Below are 20,052 nucleotides of genomic sequence, written 5' to 3' on the forward strand. Positions count from 1 at the left end.
GTCTACGTTCCAATGGCAAACATAGGGCTCATCCAGACGACTGTATAATCTGCAATATGATCTCTTTGTGTGTTCATTAATTTTCCATGGTCCATACGACCTCACCTGTTAAAGCGGACTTTCTCGCGGTTAAATCCGCTTTCGCATTACCGCAAAAAATGTGATTTGCTTTTTTAAACCGGGAATCATCCGCTGTACCTTCACGTGCTCGGATGCAATACCGCGGACTTTAGAGCAGGAGGCGTTCTGTGGGAGGTGCTTGGGCGTTTCCCCATACCCCTTCCCTAGTTCCCAGCCAATCATGTATTTCCACTTTTGCGCATGTTCGAAAATGACCAGGAAAGCCCGGGAAAACTGAACCAATCAGAGCAATGGGGTGGTGTTGGGGAGGGACTCTGCAACTTCTACTGCGCAGATGCAAAAAAGCACATTTGCGCAGAAGCAGAATCAGCACTAATTTTTAGCCAGCGTGCGAACTGGGCGGCAATTGTGGTTGTTTGTAAACCCCCCTTTTCCTGGCTGGTCTCACTCAAGTGCGGCTGGTTGGTGCAGGGAGCTCGCTTTGCTCTTTCCTCCTCGCTGGGAGGCAGACAGACACGCACAGGCACACACAGGGGGGGAAAGCGAGACCCTGGCGCTTTTTCTTTCGCATTAACTAACTTTTCTCTTCCTCATTCATTTTCCATTTTCCTTTCCATCTACCGACATACTACTGGACATATACCCAGGCGGAGATTTCCCCCACACGCACACACCATGCACTACTTATCTTCTCCCGTTATCTGCCCCTCCCCCCTCCCCCCCTCCTGCAAAGACCTGCTTGCTCTCTCTGTGTGCGTGTTTAGAAACAATAAATTCCTCTTTACCTGCGTTTCTGGAGAAATAAGTGGAATTGCCAGCCGTGTGTATCTCCAGAAACATTAATATTCATAAAGGTAAAAAAGCATACAGTTGGTTTTGTGAAATATCGCAGAACAAGCAAAAAATAACACAGGAATTACTAGCATAAACATACAAGTGGTTTGCTAGAGCATAGAGCTCTACCTTCCTAGACATGACACGTCGTTACTTGCTTTTCTGGAGAAATAAGTGGAATTGCCAGCCGTCTGTATTTCCAGAAACTTTAATATGCATAAAGGCAGAAAAGCGTACAGCTGGTTTTGTGAAATATCACAAAACAAGCAAAAAATAACAGGAATTATTGGCATAAGCATACAAGTGGTTTGCTAGAGCATCTCGGCCACTGGGACCATAGAGACTGGTGCTCTACCTTCCTAGACATGACACGTCATTACTAGCTTTTCTGGAGAAATAAGTGGATTTGCCAGCCGTCTGTATCTCCAGAAACTTTAATATGCATAAAGGCAGAAAAGCATACAGTTGGCTTTGCGAAATATTGCAAAACAAGCAAAAAAACCCACAGGAATTATTGGCATAAGCATACAAGTGGTTTGCTAGAGCGTCTTGGCCACCTGGAACCATAGAGACTGGTGCTCTACCTTCCTAGACATGACACATCGTTACTTGCTTTTCTGAAGAAATAAGTGGAATTGCCAGCCGTCTGTATCTCCAGAAATTTTAATATGCATAAAGACAGAAAAGCATACAGTCAGTTTTGCAAAATATCGCAAATAAAGCAAACAAAAATACAGGAATTATTGGCATATAAGTGGTTTGCATGTGACTTTTATCAGAGGGAACACAGCAAAGCCTGTGCTGGGCGCTTCAGCGCAGATTGACATAGCAGCGCGCAGGGCTGTTTGCCTGCATTCCCTGCCCGAGCCCAGAGTGGTCACCCGCCGGGGGGGCTGTTTGCTTCCCTTGGGGGCAGCATTCCTGCCGCCGAGCTGCACAACACCCTCCACTGAATGAGCCCAAGGGTTACGGGGGATTCGCCCGGTGATTACAAGCGCTTATCGCTTGCACTGCCCACAATCCCCCTGGACGCTCACAGGCACCTGGAAACACCCCCCCCGGGCCAGCCGTGCTCTAGAGTGGCAAGCGGCAAGGAACTCCATTAGAGCCACTACTACCAAACCATCAGGGAATTCAAACTTTCATGCTCTTATGTTCAAGCGCATGCGCGTTATTGCGCTTCGGTGCAAAGGGGGAGAGCATACATCATATTTTGCGGACCAATTGGCTGATAGGGGGTGGTGTTATAGGCGGAGCTTGGAAAAAGCAAAAATAATGTACGGGTCTTCCCGCTGCGTGTGCAGGAGCAAAAAAAGTGTATTTTTTACATCGGAAAGAGCGAACAAACAGACAAAGTGGGGACTGTCAGATGACAAAGCGAATATGGAAAACATGGATTATCCGGGTCAGTTTCGACAAGCCCATAGAAGAAAAGGAATTGGAGAGATTTTACACAGAAGTACAGGAAGAAATTGATCACACACCAAAACAAGACATTTTGATAATCATGGGGGACTGGAATGCATAAGTAGGGAACAGAGAAGAACTAGGAATTGTGGGGAAATGGGGCTTAGGAGATAGAAATGAAGCAGGAGAGGGACTTACTGAATTCTGTGAAACCAATAATTTGTTTCTTACAAACACATTTTTTGAGCAACAGAAAAGACAACTGTAAATGTGGGCATCACCAAATGGTCAATATAGGAAATAAATTGGTTATATAACTGGTAGCAGAAGATGGAGAAGTTCCATACTTTCTGCGAAAACAAGACCAGGAAAGACTGCGGTACAGATCATGAACTGGTAATATTGAAAATCAGAGTAAAGCTAAACAAGACCAACAAAGCAATCATAATGCCAAAATACAATACAAATTATTTGTATAATGGCCATAGTCTATACTCCATACACTGTGCTTTGACAGGGAGGTATACAGCTGAGGAACTCTTGATCTGTAAAATTTCATTCACTCCCTTCCATTTCAGAGTAAAGTAGATTGTATAACAGTCCTGTAGCTTGGGTAAGATTACAATCAATATTCATTTATAGCACGTATAATCTTTATTGCATTCATTCACACAAGCTCAGTGGAGTAGGGGGTATTAATTTGCATTTTAAAAGCAAGGGAGATACACCTGTACCTGCCCAGGCTACCCAGGTATAAACAAACTTTCCTAAACACAGTAGGATTTCATTCATTTATTAGTTTACTTTTACATTTTCAATTTAGTTTACATTTTGGGCAAGGCTCCCAAAGCAGTGAACAGCATAATACAGAAGAAAATAAAATAATACATCAGTAAATACAAATTCAAAAGTGTAATACAATAAATAAAAATATAAAATAACAAAAACCCAGGCATACCATACATCACACTTTATTCATTCATAAGTTTTTTGTGTGCTCTCTACAAACACAACTGCCATCATCAAACAAGAGCCCACACAATAAGCTTCCCCCTGGCCACAGCTACTGACAAAATTCTTACAGTTGCTCTCCAGGACAGGGCTGGATTTCCACAATCCAAACCCATCAATTTATGCCTGCATCTGTTTGATTCAGATAGTAGCTAATTCCTCTATGTAGCATGTTCTAAGCCCACCTCTGGAGGTCAGCTCTGTTGCATTTTAGAACACTCATATATTTTGAACACAGGATAAGTGAAACCAACAACAAAATGTTGAGTGTATGCCCATGTAACAGGCAGTGCTTCTCTTCAAGGCTCCAGCCAGCCTAAAACAGGGAACTTACAGCCAGGGCCGGTTCCAAAGGGCGGCCAGGTTGGGCACTGGCCCGAGGGCCCCGCAGCTCTAGGAGCCCCTGAGGGGCCCTCCGCTCCCCTTTCGCGATCCCATGGATCGCAAGACGAGCTTCCGAGCCGCCCGCCATCCCCCGCGCTTCACCTACCTTTCTCTGCTGTTCGCGCAGGGTTGCTATCAATAAAGATGGTGGCCGAGGTTTCCGTAAGGGACTGAAGCCTCTGCCGCCATCTTGGTTGATGTAATGGTTCTGAAGATAATTACATTTAAAAAGATAAATAATATTCAAGGTATTTAAATAAGAGAGTATATTAAGGCTCGAATCCTAATTACACTTGGGATGCAAGTCCCACTGAACACTTCAGGACTTTATTTCCAAGCATGCATAAGCCAGTCCCCTATTTGGGAGTTCTTTTGCCAGTAACATTTTACACAGCCACCAAGGCAAGTCGTATATATAAATGAATACATGGACAAGATTAAAAAGATTTCATAATAATTATAACAATTCTGTAAAAAAAAGTATAGAAAACTTACACAGTTTAGATTACTATGTTGTTTTCACTTACTTAGAATTTAGACAGGAGCCAGTCTTGCATAATTTTACATCAGTTGCCTCAAGGAGTTCAACTGAAAGGAGCAGATTATGACCTAAATAACAACATAAGAGTAGCCATGCTGGATCAAACAAAAGCTCATCTAGTCCAGCATTCTGTTTGAATAGTAGCCAGCCAGATGGCTATGGGAAGCTCCACAAGCAGGATATGAGCACATTAGCGGTCTCCAACTTGTGAGTCCTGGTATGTAGAGGCATACTGCCTCTGATACAAGAGGCAGTGCTCAGCCATCATAACAAAAATAATACAGTATGCTAAACGGGAGCAAATCAATCAAGGTTAATGGGACAACACAAATTTTGATGCGTCTACTTTCCTCAGTATAGAAATATTGTCTCTTGCCAATGGATTTGCTGATTGCCAAGGGGAGAAAGGCTGAGGTCTATTTATTCTGGCTGGCCTGATGTGTGCTACCTCATATAAACTGATGGCCTACATCACAATGGACAAAATATGGTGATCAGGGAATAGTTCAAATTGGGTGCCCCCCTCCATGTTCAACTATATTACAGTATGCCAAATATGGAAATGATTCAAAATAACTTCATGTTAAGAGCTCTAGCCTATATACATTTCTGTTGTATTCTCAATAGAGGTTGCTTCTAATGCAGTGTGCACTGGATTGCAGCCTTAATTGGTGCAACTTCCCAAGGGCTTAATCTGTAAAAAAAGAAAAGAAACAACAGTAAGAACAGATAGGATTCCTGCCCCTCTATTCCTAGAAGCCATGGCCTATGCCCTCGGGACCCTAAAGCTATACAGGCGGGCCCTGCTTATACGGCAGGTTCCGTTCCGGACTGCCACCATAAAGTGGAAATCGCCATAAAGCAGAACCCACTGATGATAATGGTGCGCGTTGCGCGAAAATGACATCAAAATGGTACGCGACGTTAAAAAAAGCCGTAAAAGCGGAACAAGCGCCTTAATGCAGGGACTTTCCCTAACTGAAAGGCGCCGCATTAGCGAATCGCTGTAAAGCGAAGCACTGTAAAGCGGGGCCCTACTGTAATTCCCCATGCACTAGAGGGGGGATGGGGTTACCTTATTTTAATGGCAAAACACTTGGCACATGCTCAGGTACACCCTTATCTCCAATAATAGTAACACTGAAAACGGGTGCTGAGAGAGCTAGATTAGGAATCACTTCTAAGTAAATAGACAATAATGAAGCGCCTAAGGTCCGGCGGCAGCAACAAACGCGTGGACTTTTCAGATCGGTAGGAAGGCGTAGCTGCTATTAATGGCCCTTCAAGCAGCAGCAGTAGCAGCTTCCCTTGCTCGCGGTATGTATGTATGAAATCATCGTCCACGACTATTGTCCAAGCGCCATCTGCGTGCCTCCCTCACACTCCCACAAGGCTTGGCCCGTTCTTTGAGCCTCAAGCCGCTCGCCGAAGTTTGTGGCTGTCAAAGAGAAAGCTTCCCACCCACGAAAAGAACGGAAAGAAAGGAAAGAACGGACATGGCGACGGCCATACTGAGGGAGGCGACGGCCGGATATGCGTGTCCGCCTCCCTCCGCTGAGGGCCGCCACCGGTACAGCTGACTCAGCCCGGCCCAACCTCCCGAACAGGAGGCGCGGCGGCGGTAACAGTAAGAGTAGTGGAAATAGGCTAGGTTGCGCTTCCCCGCCCGGCCATGTAGAGGGGGCTCGCCTCGCTTCGCCCAGCTTAGGAGACAACCGGCCGCCTTAGTTTGAGGCGAAGGAAAGGGGGGGGGGGAGAGCTTCGCTTGACAGAGGGAGGGAGAAGAGGCGGCGGCGATCCTGCTGTTATCTTGTGAGGTGAGAGGGTCGCCGGGTTGGGTGGAGCCGCGGGGCGCCATGGAGGACATTAACTCCAACGTGAACGCCGACGCCGAAGTGCGGAAGCTGCAGGAACTGGTAAAGAAGCTGGAGAAGCAGAACGAACAGCTTCGCATTCGTAGTGCTGGTGGGGCTCCAGGCGGCAGCCCGAAACGGCTCCTTAGTAGTAATAACAGCAGTGGAGGGTCGGGCGCTTGCACGCCGCCGCTTCCCCTGACGACGACGCCTCCTGCCGCAGCCCAGGGAGCTGCCACCAATGCCCCGCTGTCACCTTCCTCGTCGTTCCCCGCCGTCAGGAACAGCCCGTTGTTGGTTGGGCTTGAGAACCGTTGCCTTAGTCCCAAGGCAGGGCCCAGGCGGCCTCCCCCGAGTGAAGAGAGCGGAGGAGGAAGCAGCTTGGCGGCGGCAGAGGTTTCAGCAGTAGGGGGAGCCGGGGAAAATGCCAGCCTCCTGGATGAAGTGGAGCCACTGAGGCCCGATGAACTGGAGCGACTGGCCGGCTGCGAAGAAGACGAGACTGGCTGGTGAGAAGCAGGGAGGTGATGGGGTTCAGTGGGTCTGTGGGTGGGCTTGGTTGACAGAGATGGGAAACACGAATGATTACATGCCACTGATTTAAATGTAGTGGCCCCTCTAGATGCAGGCAGTTATGCTGTAAAGCCTCCTATTTTTATCTTGAAGGGTTAGGGCCATACTGCCCCTGATCTTGGTGTCCAGGAATGAGAGACGGGAGTGAGAGAGCCACAAGTTTCCGACTCAAGACCTTGTCTGTACATTCTTGAAGAGAGCAATTGTTCCTCAAGCTGCCGCAGCCCAAGAAAATCGGCTTTCCTTTTTGGATATTTATGTGGTATCTTGAATCTGGATGGCTCCACACAAAACTGTGTCCCACACCTTCATTATCTCTAGTGGAGAGGCTTGTTTTGGTTCCTTTTAGAGAGTCTAGTCAAGTTAAAGAAAATCTACCAAATTCTTCTGAAGGGAAGGGTTTACAAATGGAGAATCTCTTTGTCCTTCCTCCAGTAAGCGGTGGCTTCCAGTATACTTTTGTTATACCTAGCCAGAATCACAGCAATGAAGGATACCCATTCAGATTTTTGTTGGGTGGTGCACTGAATCTTCATATTTCTGTGGTCTGAGATCTGGATTTGCGTATTTGGGAGCTTGTTTTTGTAGTTTCTGAAATGTTTAAAAAATGCTAAATGTCTCGTACAAAGTTCAGGCATGGCTATTGGGATAGTATGTAGTACATAAATTCTTACTCTGGTTTCTGCACATTCCAGAAAAAGATGTTTAAATTCTTTGCTCACTGGTATACTGGTACATTGATTACATATTCCAATATCATGGTTTTAGCGCTTGTCTTCATAAGCTACATCACTTCACTTTACAAGTTCTAGGCATTTCTCTCCTTTCTGAATCTGACTTCTCTTTATTTTTCAGAGAAGATGCTAAGCAGGTATTCTTCAAAATGTTTAATTTTTGTGAGACGAATGCTTGAAGGGAACTTGGAATATGCCTGTGAAGGATGTGGAAGATAGGCAAGGAAAACAGATCAATATTATCTAACTGATTTTTTGAATCCTTTTATCTACATATGCACACTGGTGTATATTTTAATAATTCCCAAAATGGTGACTTGGGATTGATAGGTGTATGAATGAAATCTTATGGGTAGGCTACGAAAGGAAAATACCTGACTACAAAATATTACATGATTATCAAATATGCATGTGCACATAACATTGTGACTTTTTCCTTTAAAATAGATGTAAGGGATAATCCATTCGTTTTCTGCTCATTGCTTGTGTGTATATTAAGAGGTTTTAATATATACGTACATGTGTCCTTCATAACATGTGTGATATACATGTATTTTGTAGTTGTGTACAAAGTATGAAGTTACTTTATAACAGTTTATCCTTCTGAGTGATGCACTGCAAAAGGAGCTAATGAGGGAAGTGTTGCTGCTACTTGAACATAGAAGTATTTCTTAAAACAAACTTTACAGTGTTAACATAAGACGAGCCTGCTGGATAAGGCCAATGGCCCATCTAGTTCAGCAACCAGTTGCCCATGGGAAGCCCACAAGCAAGAGCTGAGCGCAAGAGTACTCTCCCCTCCTGCAGTGTCCAGCAACTGGTATTCAAAAACAACTATAGAGGCAGAGCATAGTCATCATGTCTAGTAGCCACTGATAGCCTTATCCTCCATGAATTTGTCTGATCCTCTTTTAAAGCCATCCAAGTTGGTGTCCATCACTGCCTTTTGTGGAAGCAAATTCCATAGTCTTAACTATATGCTGTGTGAAGAAGTGCTTTCTTTTGTGTGTCCTGAATCTTCCAACATTCAGCTTCATTGGATGTCCATAAGTTCTTGGGTTATAAGGGAGGGAGAAAAACTTTTCTCTCTCCACTTTCTGCATGCCATGCATAATTTTATGCACTTCTATCATGTTTCCTCCGACCCGCCTTTTCTCTAAACTAAAAAGCCCCAAATGCTGCAACCTTTCTCATAGGGGAATCGCTGCATCACCTTGGTCATTTTGGTTGCCCCTTTCTGAACTTTTTCCAGCTCTACAGTATCCTTTTTGAGGTGAGGTGACCAGAACTGTGCAGTATTCCAAATGCAGCCACACCATAGATTTGTAAAAAGGCATTATGATATTGGCAGTCCCAATGATCCCTAGCTTGGAATTTGCCTTTTTCACAGCTGCTGCACAGTCTTTTCTTCTTCATTGCTTCTGTGAAAAGTTTTTGGAGCTAGTGTTTATCATGAAGGAGAATCTTCATGAATTGTGTAGTGTATTGCAACAAGAGCAGCCAAAATATAACTGTACTCTTGAAGGAAAAATTTAACCAAAGCCCTGTGGATATTGTGCGTCCAACATCATCATCTTCTGATGTTACCTCTTTATGTCCCGAAAATATTAGAAGCCTGTTCTACAGAAACTTGGAGCAGGGCTTTCAGTGTGGCTGCTTCTGTTCTGTGGAACAATATCTCTGTTGAGATACGACACGTTTCTTCTATGTATACTTTACAAAAACAATTGAAGACATTTGTTTTGTCAAGCTTTTCCACCTGCATGAAAAGGTCTTTCCTTAGGGTGTTCATTTTGTATTGTTTTTAAACCTGTCTTGGATGGGGGTTGTACTATTTTCAAAACTATTTTAGTTGTTTATGGTTTGTTTGTAAATCACTCTGAGATGCATGTAAAAGGCAATTCATAAAGTCATAACAAATAATGTCTCCATAGTTAGGAGTGACTAGAAATGGAAATTTAATTAGATCAGCAGTTCTCAAAGTGAGAGGTTCTTTCTAGCTCTTCCTACTGTGACCCAGTTCACATGTAATATTAAGCCTAACTATGGCTTAGCATGAATAAGCAAACGTGTGGATTCTTGGAGAGGATTGTGGATGCTTTGCTCCTCTTCTGGTCCTGCTGCCACACTGCTGTGAGGTAAGCCATGGTTTGACATCATTAAGTCCAAACCCAGACTAGTCGTTTATCTTGTTGCAGAAAAACCATGAGCTGTTGCAAAGGTTTGTTCTATGGATCACCACTCATGGTTTATCTGAGGGAGATAAACCATGAGTCGAGTTCAGACATTACACTAAGCCAAACCATGGCTTAGCTCACAGCAGCAGGACCAGAGGAGAATCGGAGCGGTCATGATCTTTTCTCTCGAAACCCACACATTTTTGCTGTGTCATGGTTTGGCTTAGCATTGCATGTGAATTGACTTAGTATATCTGTATCAAGCTAAGAAGCAGTGCCAACCTTCCATTCCCCTTTGCCACTGAAGAAGGCTGAGATCCTTTGTGTTTGATGGTTACAGAGATAACCAAACTTCTTTCTCCCCTCCTGTGTCTTCCTCTTGACCCAGGTGATGCACTTTATGTCACCTTATGATCTTAGATACACTTGAAGCTGGTCTTATTTTTGTTTTCGTGACTAGTTCTGGATGACTGTGAAGAAGGGGCCAAACTAGGAAATACCTCAAATATGTCTTATGTCTGCATTTGAGTACTATTGTTGCAGATATGCTGCTATGATTGCTATGCAGAATTGTAGGTGTGGATTGCCCTGATGCCTCATAGTGGCAAGTTCCCTAATGTGAACACTCTGAGGTGAATCTCATTCAGGCTTGCTGTGGAAGGGGGACAACCGTACCTGAAGGGTAGAGTAGTGGTTCCCAGATTACTTTTTCCCCCAAAGACCACTTGAAAATTGCTGAGGGTCTTAGCTGACCACAGAATGATTTTTCTTCCTGTTGTCGCAATTTTAATGTGCTGTATGATTTTTAATTGTATTTTTAGAAGTGTGCTACAGGCCACCTGAATGAAGCTCATGGACCACCGGTGGTCCCTGGGCCACAGTTTGGGAAACCCCATTGCAAAGCACCTGCTTTGCAAGCTGAAAGTCGCAGGTTAAAATCCTGACATTTCCAAGTAGGGCTGAGAATGTCACCAGCCTGAAACCTTATAGAGCTGCTGTCAGTTGCTGTAGGCAATACTGAGCTAGATGGACTGATGGTCTGACTCGGTATAAGGAAGCTTCCTATATTCCTTGGCTTCCAGAAGTTTTCCTCAGTCATAGTTGACAACAAGGATTCTTGGAAGTATGACTTGTACCTGAGTTTAAAGTTCCAACTTTCTTTGTGTGCTGCTTAGACCAAAGCACAGTTTTAGCAGAATGAAGAGTGTAAGCAGCATTTATCAGTTTTATTAAACCATTTAAAGAGCCTTGTGGACTGCTTGAATGCAAGTTGGATTTGTTTTATCTCTTTCCTAACTAACTAAACCAAGGAATATTAAAATTAAGCAACAACAAAAAAGGGAGTCAAAGGTACCCAAATGTGTAAAAGCTGTTGTATATAAAAACAAATATGGTGAAAGACTGATGACACAGAAATATATACATTTCACAACATAAACCAAAATTATACAGTATATTATAAAATACAAAACCTGAACAGAAAATAGTTAAACATGTGACAAGCTGAATCCTGGACAATTCTTGCATGAGTTCACCAATTTTCACAAATTTTTGACCTACAGAACCCAAACCTCTGTACTGATTTTTAAATTACACACCATTGTAGCTGGACTGCTTTATTTGATATTTACAAAGCAATTCCTGAACCAAAATTGGTGAATTCATGCTGAAAATATACTGTAACCAGACAGGCCACTGAAGAATGCTAAGAAGACAAAACACATTTGGCATGTATTCATCCAGAAAATCTACAGAGGAGTAACCTGTATGGTTGCGTCAGCTGTGCAAGCAATGTTGGTTAGACCATATGCACAACCATTTTTAATGTGCTACATATAGGCCTTATCCATATTTGATCCATGTATGGTTGTTGCCAATCTTTCAGCTGTAGGTTTTATTCCTTTATAATACATTTTGTTTGTAAACCTTGTTAGTATTTTTATCGTATTTGATGCTTTTATATATAACAGCTTTTACATATTTGTGTACCCTTGACTTCCTTTTATTGTTGTGATATTCCATCAGTTAAGGTATATTTCTCCTTTTTTGTTACATATTTAAATTAAAATGACTGTTCAGACATAAAACTGCTATCCTCTTCAAATTATTTGTTCATTTAAAATTAGTACATCCTTCTAATTAGACATGTTTATAGTTGAGGTATCAGAGCAACTGCCTTGTCTCAGTAAACTACAAGATGATTCACTAGACTAATTTAGTGGTTGTAAATGGGATGTGAATAAGTTTGTTCTAACTTTGTTTTCTAACTAACTCCCTATGTTTTGGATGCTCAGTGTGGAATGAACGAGGCCAATTGAGGATGATATTTCTGACGTTTTGGCTTGTTCCAATGTGCCTTTGACAAGCTTAACTGAAAATTGTTGACTCATTTTTTTAGGTAGTTCTATTATGTTGTTTCTTGTTTTACTTCAGTTATTTATGCAACTTGTTTTATTCTTGTTGTGTGAAATTCTATCTGTTAGCTGCTTTGGGGTTCCACTTTGTGGGACAGACAAGCCAATATTTCAGTTTGATTTTTGTGATATCTAAAATCAAAATAAAGAAATTAAGCATAGTATTTGTTTTCGAACACAATTACTTGTTTATTTCTTAGTAATGTTTTATTATCAAGACTTAGGTCATGCTTTGGGAGCATCTGTATGACAGTGTCAGAATGAGTCATTATTACATCCATGGGCTAAAAGTCTAATTTAAGACCAACGTAGGTTGAAATCCCAGGGCCCTTCCATGTGGCAGTTTACCATGGAGTTGGTGCTGCTCATGCATGTGCAGTGCCCACAGAACACCTTCCTCATCAAAATGCCATCCCTTATTTTCCCATTTAATCTGAATTTTTTGTTTTCACAGAAAATCCAATAAGTGAAAAACCTGCAGAAACAGTAAATCTGAATTAAATGGGGAAATGTGGAATGCCATTTTGATGAGATTGATGTCTTGTGGATACTGTAAAAAACTTACACACATGAGGAATGCAGAGTCCATAGTAAACTGTTGTTTCAAAGTGCCCCCAGTTGCAACTGTGAAGATCTGTGATCCTGCATATGAAAAGATGTTGGTTTTGAGTGTAGCATACTGAAGACATCAACTTAAAACAGTTTGAACAATTTCTAGCCTTTAGGATGATGTTGATAAACTTGAAAGTGAGCAGACAATGCCTGATGAAATCTCAGAAACTGACTGACATGCAGAGATACTAATTTAAGCAGTGTGGTCTGGAGGAAAAATGTGAATGCTCTGTGGTAGTGTATTTGATTCTCCTACCCTGCCCTGTATATCAGCATGATTCTTTCCTGGCCTTTACTCATCCCTGTCCTAGGAATGGAACAATCTCCACAAGGGAAGTGTATTGCTCCTAGAGAATATAACTTCCTACTTTCCCGCTTCTAACGCCCAGTGTGGAAGCACTGAAAATGCTATGTGAGCAGATATTGAAAATGCATGCAATTCCTTGATGATACAGCAGGCTTGGGGAACCTTTGGCCCTCCAGATGTTGCAAAACTACAACTCCCATCAGCCTCAGCGAGCATGGCCAATGACCAAGCATGATGGAATTGTAGTTCAGCAACATCTGGAGGGCCAAAGGTTTCCCACGCCTGTAGTACAAGTATCTCTCTGTGTGTTATGATTGTATCAGAGAGAGGGCATTCTCAGTTGTGGAATCCCACCTTTGGAATTCTGTTACCGGAGAGGCTCATTTTAGGCCTACCTTATCTTTCCAGCTTCAGATGAAGACATTTATATTCTCCCAGGCCTTACTATTTCAATGCTAATTTAAATTGCTACTTTTTTTTTGGTAGTTTTAATAATTTTATTATACTGTGTTTTTGTTGATGGTACATTTTGAAAACTGCCCTGAAAACTTCCTGTTGGAGGTTCAGTATAGAAATCCCTTAAGTATGCAGCATAAAGTGCAAATGCGCTCATCTGTGTTTGTTTGCTAGTGACTTAAGTTCTATGTAAGCCAGAAATGTTATCCATGTTTCAAAATAGCTGTAGCATTCCAGATATTAATATAGCATAATGTTACGATGGAATAGATGGGATCTTGTTACATAAACAGTAGATGGACAGACAATATTACCATCAACACAGTCCCTTCATTGACAGTGACAGCTAAGCCTGTTTGGAAATTGAATTGAATTATACCATTCGGTGATTTGCAAGTTTTGTCTATTGCTCTTTCTTTTATTTTCTTTGTTAGAAATGAATATATTTGCTCAAACCACTATTTGGTTGTGTGACCATGCTCATTTTAAAAATACCTTGCAGCAGTTAGTGTTATGTGGCTTTTTATTTTAAGATACTTTATGGAGTATGTACCTTTCCACCATTAATGCAGTCTTTGTTTCCCTTTTACGTAACGTGAATGCTTTGGAAATGTTGTTTACTGTTTCTTTCACTCAAGGGTGTTTTCACTCTCGAGATAGCCAGAAGGCATTTGTACCAGCTTGTCAGGTATCATCATCAAGGGGAATTATCTTGCTGAAAAGTATACTGAGATTTTTTGTTTTAGCTAGCCAAGAAACGGAGACATTAAAACTCTGTTTAAAGTCTTGAATGTTAATTTTTGGAGGACCCAGATACATAGTTAATTTTTTTAAAAAAAAGAAAAGTAGATGGCATTTTTATGAAATAACTACAGTCTAGTACAGTGGTTCCCAACCTTTATGAGCATGGGGCCCCCTTTATAAGCTTAAAACCTTTTGTGACCCCCTCCCCCCAGGGAGGCAGGCTGGCTGCCAGGAAGGAAGGGGGAAAGCAGCCTTGCTTCTTTTTGCTTCACAAAAACCCCTCTCCTCTCATTCTAAGTAAGGGTGTTGTCAGTAGCGGCAGTGCAAGGAGACGGGAATCAGTGATAGTAATCCCCTCTTCTTCCTGGTAGCCCCACCCTCAGCCTCCTTTGGCATCTGCCATGTATTTTATAGGCAGATGCCTGCCCTTAGTGCACCTGAAAGACGCTTTGGTGCTTCAGGAAAGGGCCTCCACTCTCATTTGGAGCAAGGGGGAGGTGTCATCTGCAGCGGCAGCAGAAAGCAGACAATGTAGAGGGAGTGAAGACTTTTTAAAAAAATTAATAAATAATTCATTTCTTTACTGTTCACGGCCCCCTCTGGATTACTTCACGGCCCCCCTGGGGGTCCCAGCCCTCAGGTTGGGAACCACTGGTCTAGTAGGTGAGTGATTTCCCTTTTCTTTGTTGGTCCTTAACCTAGAAAAGAGCAATAAAGCACTTTCAGAGAGTCAGTGCTGATGCTTCTGTTTTAGGGTTGGCTTTGTTATGTAATGGCAACTGCAGTTATTACTGTCATCATGATAAACACCCTGTTTTGATTTGTTTTTGTTTTGTTTTCCCTTTTTTTAAAAAAAAGGTTCAGTACATCAAAGTACTTCATTAATAATCCAGCATCTTTGCTATTCTAAAAGTGATCGGTTTACAATAGCTGTTTGGACTATATGACAAAAATACTTGAGATACTTAAAGAACAACAAAAATAATACTAAACTCAGTACCCTCTACCTATCAATTCTTATGTATTGGCTTTAATACGTAGTTAAAACCAATATGACTTTTGGATGCTGATTTTTCCTTGTTTCTTGATAAACAAAAATTAGGATTAGGCCAATCTTTTGTCTCTTCCTCCCCACCCAAATCTAAGTTGCAGTCCTAAGTGTGCTTAAACCCAAGCCCATATTGAACACATTGGGAATCACATCTGAGAAAACATACATAAGATTGTCATCTAAGTACCTAGACAAATTTTATGCTGAATCTTTGTGTAGCACTAGCCAGATGACTATCCTCAGAGGTCATTTGGAGCAAGGAAAAGCTGTGGACCAGGACTGGTTACTTGACCCATTTCCTTATTGTATTCCTGTAGAGATTTAATACTCCCAAGATGCTCCTTCTGTTGTTAGTTGTGGTCCAGTGTATACTTCACAAACATGGAGGGGGGTAGAAGCTGGTTTGCAGATAGCGGGTTTCAGTGTGAAAGTTATTAGCAGGTGAAGGGTGAAGCACTCACCTTTCTCTCACAGCTTCTTCAAGGGTGCGTTGCAAGGAAGAAGTATCCATCAGACTAATGTTACATACCAGTACTATGTAACACTTAGACCTGGTTCACACATTACATTAAACCATGGTTTACCATTACATTTGAACCCAGCACAGTGCCCTAATTATGGTTTCTTAGTGAGAATAGGCCACAGTTTGTTGGTTTCTTAGTGAAAATAGGCCACAGTTTGTTGGTTTACTGACCTTAACTATGATTTAGCATTGTGTGTGAGCATGGATATCTCCTTCAGTGTGGTTTGTTTCATCACCCGCCCAAATTGCCCACAAAACAACAAAGATACTAGGCAAGAGCAGGTGGAAAATAAAGATGCACTCACCCCGCCACTGCTTTTCCTGCATCTGATGTTGCTGCTAACCCTGTAGCACATCTGCTTGACAAACACACATGCACTTAAATCTGTGTCTGAAAGATATTTGAGATGCACTTCCCCTTCAAAACTCATGTGCTCAACCACTATACCATACCAATTCTAATGGCATCTGTAAAGTGTGAGCTATTCAATTTTTGGAGTGGATTGATGAGGCTTCCTTCCTTTTAAAATTATTTTGAATTGTCTTGGTGCATAGGTTGGGGCTAAATAATTGTTAAGTTTCTAAATCTACATTTAGAAGTTAGATGATCTTCAAGACCAGCAAAGCAAATTTCAAATGTTATTTATTTATTTATTTTATTATACTTGTATACCACCCCATAGCCGAAGCTCTCTGGGCGGTTTACAGTAACTAAAAACATTAAAACGAATACAATTTAAAACAGATCTTATAAAAACAATTTAAAACACAATTTAAAAATTGTATAAAACACATGCTAAAATGCCTGGGAGAAGAGGAAAGTCTTGACCTGGCGCCGAAAAGATAACAGTGTTGGCACCAGGCTCACCTTGTCAGAGAGCTCATTCCATAATTTGGGGGCCACCACTGAGAAGGCCCTCTCCCTTGTTGGCAGCCTCCAAGCTTCCCTTGGAGTAGGCACCCGGAGGAGGGCCTTTGATCTTGAACGTAGTGTATGGGTGGGTTTGTATCAGGAGAGGTGTTCCATCAGGTATTGTGGTCCCAAGCTGTGTAAGACTTTATAGGTCAAAACCAGAACCTTGAATCGAGCTCGGAAACATACAGGCAGCCAGTGCAAGCGGGCCAGAATCATTTTTATATGTTCAAACCGTCTGGTCCCTGTTACCAATCTGGCCACTGCATTTTGCACAAGCTGCAGTTTCCGAACCATCTTCAAAGGCAGCCCCACGTAGAGTGCATTGCAGTAATCTAATTTGGAGCCTATCAGAGCATGGACAACTGAAGCCAGGTTATCCCTGTCCAGATAGGGATGTAGTTGGGCCACCAACCAAAGCTGGTAGAAGGCACTCCGTGCCACCGAGGCTACCTGAGCCTCAAGTGACAGAGATGATTCTAGGAGAACCCCCAAGCTATGAACCTGCTCTTTCAGGGGGAGTACAACCCCATCCAGGACAGGTTGGACATCCACCATCTGGTCAGAAGAACCACCCACTAGCAGCATCTCAGTCTTGTCTGGATTGAGACTCAGTTTATTAGCCCTCATCCAGTCCACTGTCGCAGCCAGGCACCTGTTCAGCACATTGACAGCCTCACCTGAAGAAGATGAAAAGGAGAAATAGAGCTGCGTGTCATCAGCATACTGATGGCAATGCACTCCAAAGCTCCGGATGACCGCACCCAACGGTTTCATGTAGTTGTTGAACAGCGTGAGGGACAGAACTGACCCCTGCGGAACCCCATACTGGAGAGTCCAGGGTGCCGAGCAATATTCCCCAAGCACCACCTTCTGGAGGCGACCTGCCAAGTAGGAGCGGAACCACTGCAATGCAGTCCCTCCCACTCCCAACTCACCCAGTCTCCCCAGAAGGATACCATGGTCGATGGCATCGAAAGCCGCTGAGAGATCAAGGAGAATTAGCAGAGTCACACTCCCCCTGTCTCTCTCCCAACAAAGGTCATCATACAGGGCAACTCTGTTTCTGTGTCAAAACCAGGCCTGAAACCCAACTGAAATGGATCCAGATAATCGGTCTCATCCAAGAGTGTCTGGAGCTGGCCTGCAACCACTCGTTCAGGACCTTGCCCAGGAATGGAACATTTGCTACCGGCCTATAGTTATTAAGATTTTCTGGGTCCAGGGAGGGTCTCTTCAGGAGTGGTCTCACTACTGCCTCTTTCAGGCAGCCAGGGACCACCCCCTCTCGCAGAGAGGCATTAATCACTTTTCTGGCCCAGCCGGCTGTTCCATCCCTGCTAGCTTTTATTAGCCATGAAGCGCAAGGATCCAGCACAGACGTGGTTGCACGAACCTGTCCAAGCACCTTGTCAACGTCCTCAAGCTGCACCAACTGAAACTCATCCAAGAAATCAGGACAAGGCTGTGCTCTGGATACCTCACTTGATTCATCTGCCATAACACTGGAGTTGTAAGTCCTGGCGGATGCTAAAGATTTTATCCTGGAAGTGCCTAGCAAATTCATTACATCGGGCCCCAGATGGTTCTACCTTGTCCCTGGGGCCAGAGTGTAATAGTCCCCGGACAATTTTGAAGAGCTCTGCTGGGCGGCAGAGTGATGATTTGATAGTGGCAGCAAAATATTGTTTTTTTGCTGCCCTTACTGCCCCTAAATACAGCTTACCATAGGCACTTACCAGTGTATAATGGCATCCACCAGGAGTTCGTCTCCATCTGCACTCAAGCCGTCTCCTATATTGTTTCATCGCTCTCAGCTCTGGGGTATACCATGGAGCCATACGAGCTCTACACAGGAGAGGGCGCTCAGGAGCAATCATGTCAACCGCCCGGGTCATTTCTGTATTCCACAGTTCAACCAGGGTTTCGACAGGAGCGCCAGCCCTATCAGCTGGAAAACTCTCCAGAGCCCTTTGGAAAACATCCGGATCCATTAGTCTCTGCGGGCGGACCAACTTAATAGGTCCCCCACCCTTGTAGAGGGGAAAAGCTGCTGTGAGTCTAAACTTCAGCAAGCAGTGATCTGTCCATGACAGAGGGACTGATTCAGATCACCAACTCCATGTCCAGTTGTAAAAACTAGATCTAGAGTATGCCCTGCTACATATGTTGGGCCAATGGCGTATTGGGACAGCCCCATAGTTGTCATGGAAACCATGAAATCCTGAACAGCCCCGGATAAGGTGGCCTCGGCATGAATGTTGACATCCCTCAGAACCAACAGTCTGGGGGATCTCAACAGTACACCCAAGACCACCTCCGTCAGTTCAGCTAGGGAGTCTGTTGGGCAGCGGGGTGGGCGGTACACCAACAGAATCCCCAGTCTGTCCCGTTGACCCAACATAAGGTACAAACACTCCAGACCAGTAGTCACATGGACAGGGTGCTTGCAGAGGAAGATGGAGCTCCTATAGACCACAGCAGCCCCCCTCCCCGACCCTCAGGTCTACCCTGATGCTGGACCAGGTACCCTGGTGGACATAGCTGGGAGAGACTGGCTCCTCCCTGCTCACCCACCCAGGTCTCGGTTATGCATGCCAGATCGGCTGTCTCATCCACAATTAAATCGTGAATGAGGGAGATCTTATTATGCACCGATCTGGCGTTTAGGAGCAGCATCCGGAGGCCTGAGAGCTGGCTGATAGGGCAACCAACAAACCTGCTGGTGTGAGGAGGACTGGAACAAGGCACAGCCGTTAACTGCCTGGGCCGTGTTCCCCTTATCTGGCAAGTCCTCACAACGCCATATCTCCCTCTACCCGTCACTACACTAATTGGGGGCCCCTCAAGTCTCCCCACTTGGCTCGGAATCCTCTCTCCCAGGCAAATGATTCAAGACCCACAAAAAGGCAAACAAAGTAGGAGCCACCTCAGTCAGCTGGCTTATGTATCCCCTCTGAGGAAGGGACAGGTGGAACAATATCTGGCTGAGTCCCTGGGGCCTGGTCCTGCAAGGTGCCAACCTGCAGAGCAGAAGCCCAAGAAGGAGAGGGCGGTGATGTTAACCAAGCAGCAGCAGCAGCAGCACAAGCAAGCAGATGGCTCTCCCTCCCTGGGCGGTGACGGTCCTCTTCACCCTGCAGGCGCTACCTAAAGAAACACAGCTATTATTATAAGACTTGCTTATAAGTCTTGTGAACATGTGGTTCACAGTTGTTGAATAAATGGAAACTGTATCTTGAAAAGAAGACAGAGTTTTGGATATTAGATAAAACTTGTTCATTTATGTTGTGAAGGGTGTCATTAGATAAAACAAGATGTCATACCAATGTTTTATCTTTTGGGGCCAGTATTTAGAGCCTTGACATAACTGAGAAACTCCATTTAAATGTTGTAATTTAGCTCCTAATATGATTTATATTGAAGGCTAGTATATT

General features: G+C 43.6%; 1 protein-coding gene across 5 annotated transcripts in view; it reads left to right on the plus strand.

The window, feature by feature from the left end:
• The first annotated feature begins 5,723 nt into the window (after positions 1-5,723).
• Positions 5,724-20,052, plus strand: part of SLAIN2 (SLAIN motif family member 2) — a 53,090-nt gene continuing 38,761 nt past the window's right edge. The window contains exon 1 of one of the 5 annotated variants that reach the window (XM_061583127.1): positions 5,724-6,620. In XM_061583127.1, the coding sequence (XP_061439111.1) occupies positions 6,115-6,620 (506 nt within the window). In that variant the 5' untranslated portion in view covers positions 5,724-6,114. The remainder of the gene's footprint in view (positions 6,621-20,052) is intronic. The other 4 variants (XM_061583126.1, XM_061583128.1, XM_061583130.1 and 1 more) reach the window with 4 other exon arrangements.

The sequence above is a fragment of the Rhineura floridana genome, chromosome 9, assembly GCF_030035675.1.
Source record: "Rhineura floridana isolate rRhiFlo1 chromosome 9, rRhiFlo1.hap2, whole genome shotgun sequence".
NCBI classification, from domain to species: Eukaryota; Metazoa; Chordata; class Lepidosauria; order Squamata; family Rhineuridae; genus Rhineura; species Rhineura floridana.